This window comes from Papilio xuthus, unplaced genomic scaffold, assembly GCF_000836235.2.
Source record: "Papilio xuthus unplaced genomic scaffold, Pxut_1.1 DF825783.1, whole genome shotgun sequence".
NCBI classification, from domain to species: domain Eukaryota; kingdom Metazoa; phylum Arthropoda; class Insecta; order Lepidoptera; family Papilionidae; genus Papilio; species Papilio xuthus.
In genome coordinates this window covers 468567-478988 of record NW_013532866.1, presented here as the reverse complement: position 1 = coordinate 478988, position 10422 = coordinate 468567, and the positions used below count along the sequence as shown (strand labels likewise).

The 10422-nt window shown below is 32.5% G+C and overlaps 1 protein-coding gene and 1 non-coding gene across 5 annotated transcripts; both read left to right on the top strand.

The window, feature by feature from the left end:
- On the top strand, positions 1 to 10217 carry LOC106125822 (protein-glutamate O-methyltransferase). 4 transcript variants are annotated; one of them, XM_013323211.1, is made up of 16 exons: positions 1 to 176; positions 2522 to 2627; positions 3000 to 3217; positions 3751 to 3907; positions 4294 to 4443; positions 4787 to 4864; positions 5321 to 5395; positions 5735 to 5888; positions 6477 to 6562; positions 6843 to 6904; positions 7311 to 7375; positions 8058 to 8191; positions 8507 to 8684; positions 9087 to 9213; positions 9532 to 9663; positions 10119 to 10217. In XM_013323211.1, the coding sequence occupies exons 1-15, from the start codon at positions 82 to 84 to the stop codon at positions 9650 to 9652; spliced, it is 1806 nt and encodes a 601-aa protein (XP_013178665.1). In that variant the 5' UTR covers positions 1 to 81; the 3' UTR covers positions 9653 to 9663; positions 10119 to 10217. The 4 variants fall into 4 exon arrangements, with proteins under 4 accessions (XP_013178665.1, XP_013178663.1, XP_013178662.1 ...); XM_013323209.1 differs by lacking the exon at positions 1 to 176 and adding an exon at positions 554 to 865 and having other exon boundaries at positions 8070 to 8191; XM_013323208.1 differs by lacking the exon at positions 1 to 176 and adding an exon at positions 554 to 865.
- Positions 2106 to 2178, top strand: TRNAK-UUU (transfer RNA lysine (anticodon UUU)). The gene has a single exon. It is a non-coding gene; the product is annotated as a tRNA-Lys (tRNA).
- Positions 10218 to 10422: the final 205 nt, after the last annotated feature.

Genomic DNA, 10422 nt, shown 5'->3' with positions numbered 1-10422 from the left:
TTTCTTAACTGTTTTCTTGCACGTGTGTTGGAAGATAAGTGATTATTTATTTTAATTAAAAGGACCAAAGTGTATTTAATCATGCCGGCCTACGACTGGTATATAGATACTGAGAATTTGCCTGTAATGCGAATCGTAACACCTCGTAATGTAGAAATGTGTGGAATATTTGGAATGTAAGTTTTAAACATATTTTTAATTATATTATGTTTTTTTTTTTTATTATTTCTCTTACGTTAAATTGTGTAATTAAAGATTTATGTAATGTTTTATTTTTAAAAGAATCTCTATATTCGGTATTTCCGAACATTTGAAGTCAGTTTCTAAATACAGTTAGTGATAAGACAGTCGATATATTAAAATTTATAATCACGCAAAACTTTTATGAACATATGTATGTAAATTATCATATTTTTCAAAACTGGTATAAAAGAACTTAAAAACTTATCAATTTCACATTTGTTTAAAAAAATCTTAATATTTCAGTGGCATAGTTTTACAGAACAGTATCTGTAAACTGATTGTAAACGTCACTGTCACTTCCTACTTCCCTTTGGCGAAATGTCATTAAGAACGTCAGTTCAAAAAAAATAAAGCAAAATTATTCCTGTCGTGTTTTACACATAAAATTTTAAAAAATTACTGTCATGAAATAAATTGAAATCAAAAAAATGAGTCAACAAAAAGTGGGTTCTCGGGCACCATCAAAAACGAGTGTAGCTAGTGATAAAAATGTAATTGATGAAGACGAAAGTACGAAACCAGAATTTATTTACGGTGGTCCGTTTATTAAAGTGGAAAAACCTAGCCCATTTATAAACACATCAACACCAATTAATCTTCCATTGCAAGGAACTTTTAAGAAGTATGTCCATTTCCATATCTTAAATTGTAGCAATGTCATAAAAATATTGCATAGGTTATCTGTATTTATAAAATCGATTGATACTGTCTGATTACTCGTAGTTCTTCTGCTAATATTTTTTCTCATATACAATTATCCAGAAACTTTTTTACTCTTTACTGCCAAACATCTGAACAAGAACACATATTTATTCCATACGGAAATTAACAATTTCTTCAAAATTAGTAAGCAATTCAAAGAGTATCATAAGTGACAATGGAATTGGCATATTTGTGTATAACTAGAGACGCTAAAAATATTACCACCTCTAGACTATTTTGCATAAATATTCAAATACTCTTTAAGCAATATAAATATTGATAGTTCCTCCGATATCATAGTATGGCTGATTCCAATGAAACATCAAATTTGAAAGACCCCAACAAATACTATTAAAATTAATGCAGCATGCAAAACCAACACACAGTATAAATTTTATTTTTTTTATTTTAAGAATTTATTATTATACAGATAGTATTTATTATTTTACCACACTACCATAAAGTAAATTTGAAAAATATTAAAATTTGCCCAAATAGTAAAATTTTGGGTTATAATTATTTACATTGGAGCCGTTATTGTTATAGATTTAGTATTTTCATTACTTTTATAGTAAACATATAACTATACATTGATTTATCATGTGAACTGATATTCATTATCATATATGTAAACAAATTAAGACAATTTAATTCAAATTAATTATATCTTATCATATATTATGCTAATTAAACATTTCTTGTTAGTAATATTCCATCAATGAATATTTCCATGACTCATATGAAGACTATCATGTCACAATTTTGATGTTTACACCATGTTCTATGTTTTTGAAATTAATTTAAAAAATAATAATTTCTGAGTAAATTTAAAAGTTATTATAGAAAGATCTGTAGATTTTTCTTCTCTATTGTTTATTTATGTTGCGGCATTATTAATTGTGTTGTTTATATTTAACATAGGAGCCATTTATTTGTTTAGTTATATTACTATTTCATTTGCTAAACCATGCTAAGCTATGCAGATGATTGTTTGTATTAGTTACCAATATTTTTTTAATGGAATGTCATATTTTATATAAAAAAATTATCATTGGGAACATATTTGGTTTAAAAGTATATTTATCTTAGTAAAAGGTTTTTGTTTTTCAATGGAATCAAATTCTAGCATGAAATGTATATTTTGAACTATAACTTTCACAGCCCGGATAGCTCAGTCGGTAGAGCATTGGACTTTTAATCCAAGGGTCCAGGGTTCAAGTCCCTGTTCGGGCGATACTTTTTGTTGATTTTTTTGTTATCAGTAATTTTTCTAACTGTCTATAAACATAATTGGGTATAAAATAATTGATTATTTAGAGAAATATATGTTTGCATATAATATTTAGATTATGTTTTTTGTTAACGAAAAAAAAATAATGTGTTATTTTAAAATATAAATATTCACGACAGTAATTCAGAGGAACAGACAGGGATTATAATTTTCTGGATTTTTATTAAAATTTCATAAAAGACTAATTGTTGCCCACGACTTCGTCAGCGATTAAAATGAAAAGTAGCCAGTCCGACGTAGTTATTTGTAATTTTGCTTAGTAAATCTTTTTTTTATTGATTCCAGGAGTTTCGCTTATTATTCTCTAAGGGATAGATTGCCTGTGATACTGACCAAAGTTATAGATTATTTATCAAGAGAAGGTTCAAAAATAAGATCGGCGCATAATGCGGTAAGATTTTAATTTTTAATAATAAATTATTAAATATCTCTGTTTGTACATTACTCTGTGATACAGTCAAGGATATAATTTTTGACAGATTTCGTTTTGTTTTACGCAATGCAATAAGGTTGAAAATTGGCCACAAAGTAATAGATACGTGTTTAATATAGCTCTTATATGTCACAATTTGCTATTCGATATTCGATTTTAACGCAAACTTAATTTTAATGTCATTCACATAAAATAGTAGTTGTCTCTTTCTCTCTTTATGGAAACACTAAGATAATGATGAGAAGAATATATTGTTATGTGCATGTGTTGTAAGTGCAAACTCGTAAATCATTTGAATTTGTTTTTTTTTATATCTTTTTAATTTTCCAGAGCGATGACGACATTCGAGGGTTGATACAATACGTAACAAAGTTGAAAAATGATCTTGTAACAAATAAGAAATATGATTTATTCACTGTTGACACCCCTGAAGCTAAAAGATGGAACCATTGGATTGAAAGTTGTGACAGTCAACATTATTTTACTAATACTTGGGTGTTCACGGAATGTTACGTTTACAGAAGATTAAGAGAAGGTTGTGAGTTAAGGTGAGAAGTTAACCTTTTTCTTGTTTGCCCTCGACTTTTTCAGCGAATTATTTAAAAATAAAGTAACCTATGACATGCCCGCGTACATAAACTACCGTCTTATGGACAGACATACAGACAAGAAAATTAAAAATTAGTTTTTCTATAATGCAATTTCGATATTATATAGATATTCCTATTTTATTAAAATATATAAATTGTCATATTTTTATCTTTGGAATATTTATCTTTAAAAAAAAATTAAATCCAGGCTATAACACTCGAGGGAAGAAAACGAATCTAATAAAAATCTCACTCGTCAAAATCAGTACAGTCGTTTAGGTTACAGGATGTTACAAAAGTTACATACATACAATGCGCAATAGAAGTTATCGTCCTGTATCTTGAAAACTTGAAAAGCAAAACAAGATTTTGAGGCATTCATTTGTTTTTACTGTTTTAGGGTTTTGTATCTCAAAAGGAAAAAAACCACTGATACGATCACTTTGTTCCGCATCCGTTTGTCTGTTAAGACCCTTTTTTATATTTTTCAGCAAAGGACTTAAAAACTTCGATCCCTTCGATGAGCAGAAGTTAAAAGCTTTCCAGAACAGTTTGGAGCCGATGTGCGTTGTGGCTGACAAGCTTGTCACCATGCTGCCACCCAGTGATAAGGATAAACGGAAAGCTGACTTTACCACCTTGTTGAAGGTAAGGTAACTGGGATGGAGATTGCAGAGGTTGTTAGAGATGGACGGAGTTTGTTGGAGATGGACGGAGTTTATTAGAGATTGAGGAAGTTTGTTGGAAATGGAAGGAGTTTATTGGAGATTGAGGGAGTTTGTTAGAGATGGATGGAGTTTGTTAGAGATGGGCGGAGTTTGTTGGGAACAATTTGTCACAGTCTCTAATTAGTCAACCATAGTGTATATTAATTAAGAGAAATCTACACTATGTATCTCACTTAGTGACCAATTAAGTTACAGTATAACTCAGAAATCAATATCATCCAGAATATTAACTAGAATATTTTTTTAGCAATAAAAAACTAGGTGTGGTGCGTGACAGCGGTGCTAACTTAGTAAAAAATATTACAGATTTGTCTATGGGCGAACAAATGTGATCTGTCATTGTCTATGGGCGAGCAGGTGTCATTGAAGTCAGCTGATGGCAAGGCGAGATCCGCCAGTGTTGCTTCTCTGTCCATTTTGGATCCATTCAAAATGGTATTGGATTTAAAAGATAAGGTATGTTTTAATTTGACGTAATTCTGTGGAATTGTAATTTAAATGTCATTTTTTTCCAATTTGATGACATTGACAGCTGTCAAAATTGAATTAACCCTTTTACGTCAATGTCAAATTGTCAATTTATAATTTATTTTTGGGTTTTTGCACTTTACATGTCTATTTAATACGAGCAGTATCATGCGACTTCATCCGCATGGAATTGAAAAAATACTACTAAAAATATATGTTACTCATTGATAAAGTAGCTTTCTAGTATAATTTTATATGTGTTTATTTACATACTAACATACAAATTATTCCTTTTTATATTATTATTGTAGATTGTATGATATAATTTCAGGTGTTAGTGGACGATTCCTCTAAAATATGCGATCAAGTTATAGCGAAAACAGAGGCTATGGCGAAGGCTATTGCTGCGGTAAGTTACATATATAATAATATATTTTTTTACACAAGACACATATATTTACTATACAAATTCATTCGTAATTAACTAATTCCATATATTTATAACCTGCTATCTGTCGTCCGCGACTCTGTTCATGCGAAATGAAAAACAAAACACAGTTAGCAGTCTATGTGTTCTTCCAGACTATGTTCTAGATCTATGACAAATTTCAGTGATATCCATTTCTGGAGAGAGCCGTTCTGGAGATATCTTTTAACAAACATCCTTCTATCCATACATACATTAAAATTTATAATATAAGTATGATAAATGTAATTTAATATAAAATTTGATTTTCAATAAAATGACATTTTGTATTATAAATGATAAAATTAATGAAATTTACCCAAAGAAAAGGCTTTTGGAAGCCTTTTTTTAATTAAAATAATTGATAGAAGTTATATTTTTGGTATGGTAACATTGCAGAATACGACATTTAAATTTCAATGCAGTTGTCACAGACTGGCAACACAGTTCGGCATACCGAGATGTCCTGACAAGGTTCTATACTCTGTATCCTGTAGATGATACAATTATTTTGTTGTTTAGATGTTTTATTAATTTTCTTTGAGTTTATTTCTACCAAAATTAAATATTTTATAGTAAATTTTTGTAATTGTCGCTTAATTATTTTTTAATATTAGAAACTATATCTCTCCTTCGTCAAATTTACGTTCCCTTCCCATCATTTAATTAGATCAGTGTAGCAAAGTATTAGAACTTGAACAACTAGATTTTTGAAATGATTCAGATTTTATACACATTATATAAGTATTTAAAATTGAATATTAATTATTCAAGGAATTAAAGCAGGATTAACTTTGACAATATTGTATTTAGGAAGCAGATCCCGCAGCGAAGTCTGAAGCGAAGTCTGAAGCGAAGCTGGAAGTGAAGTCTGAAGCGGCGCCGGAAGCGGAGGGCGAGGTGACAGAGGAGCCCCCCAAGATCCCCTGCCCCGCCAAGATGGTGCTGCCCGAAGTTGTTACATTTGGTAAGTATACATTTTTCTTTTTGTGCTTTTTTACGCGTTTATTTATTTAAAAATCATTTTTGATAATGAATAACCAAATTATTTTTTTTTCAATTTATAAAAGTTTTTCTGTCTGTCTATACGTTTGTTGGTAAGTTTGTATGAGTTCCGTGTACTTTTTATACTTTTTTTTATATCATAAGGTGGCAAACGAGCGAGCGGCCACCTGAAATCGCTGAAATAGCGAAGTGACCGTTGCCCATAGACATATGCAATTACATATGCGTTATCTACCTTTAATCGACGGAGGACAGGATGCACTGAAAGAAAATATTTTCCCTTTCCATGCATCCTCTCATCCGGAAAGTCCACTTTCACTTCCCATCCTTTCCTTATAAGAAAAAGGGTGGAATGGAAAGAGGACTAGAGGACTCAGACTGTACATGGAATTGCTTCCACTTGAGGCGTGTCTTCTGTGTGGTCGTGGTATTTCACCGGGCGAGCCGGGACAATTCCTGCGAAGATGTTATAGCGGGCTCTACCACTATTAAGTTAAATTATAATTTAAAAGTATTTACTATGAATATAATTATTTTAAACAATTTTCAGATATAGTTTGCGACAACTCTGGTTATGAATTATTCTCGGATTTGTGTTTCGCACACTTTTTAATATCACAGGAGATTGTGAAAAAGGTAAATAACGAGTTCATAAAGTTATATAATCGATATATGTATTAAAATAGTCAATAATAGCGTTAATAGCCTAATGGTTAAGGATACGGATTTCCGATCACGAGGTCGGGGGTTTGAATCCCGCCATTCGACTATTGTAAACCATATCCTAGCACAAGTCTACAGCTTACTTGGAATTGTAAAAGAAATATTAGTAAATTTACAAAAACTCTGCTAATATTTTTAATAAATAAAAAAATATATTTTACGATGTTTAAAAAAATATTGCTTACATTTTCAGGTTAGATTCCATGTGAAAAAGATTCCATGGTTTGTGTCTGATGTCACTCCGGTTGATTTTAAGTAAGTTTTTATGTATAACTAGCTGTCGCCCGCGACTCTGTATGGATCTGTTCTATATGTATGACAAATTTAAGCGAGATCCATATAGCCGTTCTAGTGACATCCATACATTGGTCTATTTGTTTGTTTGGATCGATTTTAACTGTTCTTTCACTGTTAGGAAGCTACACTATCTCAGAGTATCACAGGATAGATTTTTTAATTAAAAAAAAAGTTATTTTTAGGGTTCCGTACCTCATAGGAAAAAAACGGAACCATTGAAGGATCACTTTGTTGTCCGTCCGTCTGTCTAGGTATCAAACTGGAATTTATTTTTAATTTCGCCCGAACGAAGTCGCGGGCTAAAGCTAGTATGATGAAGTGGAACTTTATTTTTGTTTTTAATATTTTCGTTCTTTTTTTACAGGAAAACTTTAGAAATGTGCGCAAACGCTAATTACAGTAGAGAAGTGCCGCAAGAAGCTCCACCAGGTAACTAAATATATTACCTATTGTTTGAATTGAACTGAAGTTAACTAGACATTAAAATAATTGCCTTTTTAACTGTTATTTTCTGAACATATCGTCATCCTTGTCATTTATCTTTAACAAAACGGAGATAACAATATGTATCACACGGGGATCTGGCCCCAGAAACCCATTGTCTCTTTGTGGAAATTATAAGATAAATCTTACTATCTTATTAATATATTATAAATGCGAATGTTTGTTAAAATGTATATATACTAGCGGACCCGACACAAGTTGTCCTGTCTACACGTCTTTAATTTGAATAAATTAATATGAAGTTAATATTTGATGAAAATTGTGAATCTAAACCATTCCCAGATCCCCTTGAACACACACAAAAAATTTCATCAAAATCGCTCCAGTCGTTTGAGAGAAGTTCAGTGACATACACACGCACAGAAGAATTATATATATAAAGATAGAATGGTTTTATGGATATCGATGAAAATTGTCGAACGTATCACCATCTTAAAAGCCGTCAACATATCTGCGCTTCTTCTGGTATTGTTGATGTCCATGGTCGATGAACACCTCGGTGTTCCTACTACTCGTTTGCTCCCTTCTGTTATAAAAAAATTTAAGAATAGATGTAGAACATAGACAATTGAACACGTTGTTTATTCATGTCACAATGGTATATAAGATGATGTCACAGAGAGTGGTGAGGGTGGGGGCGCGACAGATCCCCCGCCGCCGCTGACAGTGAGTGCGGACAACCTGCGCCAGCTCGGCTCTCAGTGGATGCAGTTCTTTGAGGATGGCACTTTTGTTGTTATGGTAACTTATCTATATATCTTACTAATGGATAGATGGATGGATGTTTGTTAGAAGGTATCTCTAGAATGGCTTAATGGATCACGATGAAATTAAATTATCCATTACAGATATAGCAATGTATCCATTTGACTTGTACCAAAATATCTATTGGATTTGTACCAATATATCCATTCAATTTGTACCAGTGTATCCATTCGACTTGTACCAACGTATCCATTCGAATCGTACCAATACATATATCCAATCAACTAGTACCAATATATCCATTCGTCTTGTACCAATGTATCCATCCGATGTATATGAACGTGTCCGTAGTGCGACGAGTTCTGGACCTCTCCGATCATGTACAAGGAGATGAAGACGCAGGCGTTCCAGCTGTACCGCAAGCTGCAGCTCACCGCCGCCATTTTGTTCAAAGGCGACCTCAACTACCGCAAGCTGCTGGCGGAGAGGAACTGTCCTCCCACTCTCAGCTTCGAGCAGGCGCTGCAAGGTGACACTTGTCTCTGTCGCACTCGCACGATCAACCATACGTGTGACAGAGATAAAGATATTTTAGCAGTGGTAGAATCACCAGTTTTTAGCACTTATGGGCAATACTACGACCACATAGAAGACACGGAACTAATTTTTCTTCCCCTTTCCACTTTTTTCCCGTAAGGAAGGGAAGGGAAGGGGTAGTGGATTTGATGTAGGAAGAGAAAATATCCTCTTCCTGTGCGTCCCCTCCTCTGTCGGTGAGGGGAAGACAATGCATCTGCAAAATGCACCTATTTCTGCGAATTAAAGTGTACGCTCGCTCGTTTGTTACTTTATAAGTATAAAAAAAACAGATGTACGGATTTATTATTTTAGTTTAGTGTTATTTTTTTTTATTTTATATACTTTTTATTAGGTTTCAACCCCGCGCCTATAATAGCGCTGCGTACAGTGAAGGCGGACTTGATCTGCGGTCTGCCTAAAGGAAAGTTTGAACAATTGAACAAAATCGACGAGAAATGGATGGAGAAAGGAGATTATGGGCAAGTATATTTAAAAAAAAAGAGTCTTGACAGACAGACAGAGACAACAAAGTGATCCTATAAGGATTCCGTTTTTTCTCCTATGAAGTACGGAACCTTAAAAAGAATTAAATAACAATAAAAAAAACTTGAAAGCTCAAATTTTGATGTACTTTATCAACTTGTCTGTGTTACTACAGGATGTTCCAAAAACTTAAGTATACATTACAAAAATAAAATATACATTACGGGTGACGTAAAATAATTATACATACAGGATGATTCAAATACCTAAGTATACATTAAAATATGATGTAAATATTGAAGTATACACAACAGGGTGATACAATACGGCGGTAAAGTGGAGCCGCTGAAGTCGTCAGACAGACCTTGTCCTGACTACGGAGAAGAATGTCGCGGCGTCATCTGTCCCGCGCACCCCACAGACATCGTCACCTAGTGCACCTACACGTCAGTATATGTATTGGAAATATATATCTCAGAGCTTTTCTTTCTATATAACTCAGTATAATATTTTGTTTGAACTTTAACCCCCAAAAGGGTTTTCATAAAAACTAACATTGTACAAAAATGAAGCCCGAATATGACCAAGATTTGCTGTTGGAGTGCGAGAAAAACATACGACATCGTGAGCTGCTGTTCGCAGAACTGAAAGTTAATTTAAATAATGTTGGTCTTATTTTTTACAATTTTGTCAAACCCGTCATCAATCGCGGCGGTATGATTATGCCAGCTCGTTTATTAAATTAAAAATCCCCAAAAAAATTATTAAAAAAAGACTTGGGATCGACAAATTAGAACACCCTTTTGTTATTCAGATATTTACTAGCACATCTGTTAGTTCTTTATTTATTGGAAAGTTCTAGTTTTTCCTAAATAATAAATATTGTTTTTTCTTGTTACAGCTGCGAACTCATTTTTTGTTGCCGATCATGACTAGTCCACAATTTTTTTGTCAATTTCACGATTTAACTAAATTGTAAATAAATTTGTTGATTGAAAAATGTTTTTCAATTCATTTTACCATTCTTCAAAATAATTGGAACCTAATAATACAATCTACACAATATTTTAATAGTTTTTCTAAATTAAATGCGAAAAATATTATACATCATCATTTTTTTTTATATCATAAAGTGGCAAACGAGCGAGCGGCCACCTGAAATCGCTGATATAGCGAAGTGACCGTTGCCCATAGACATACGCAAT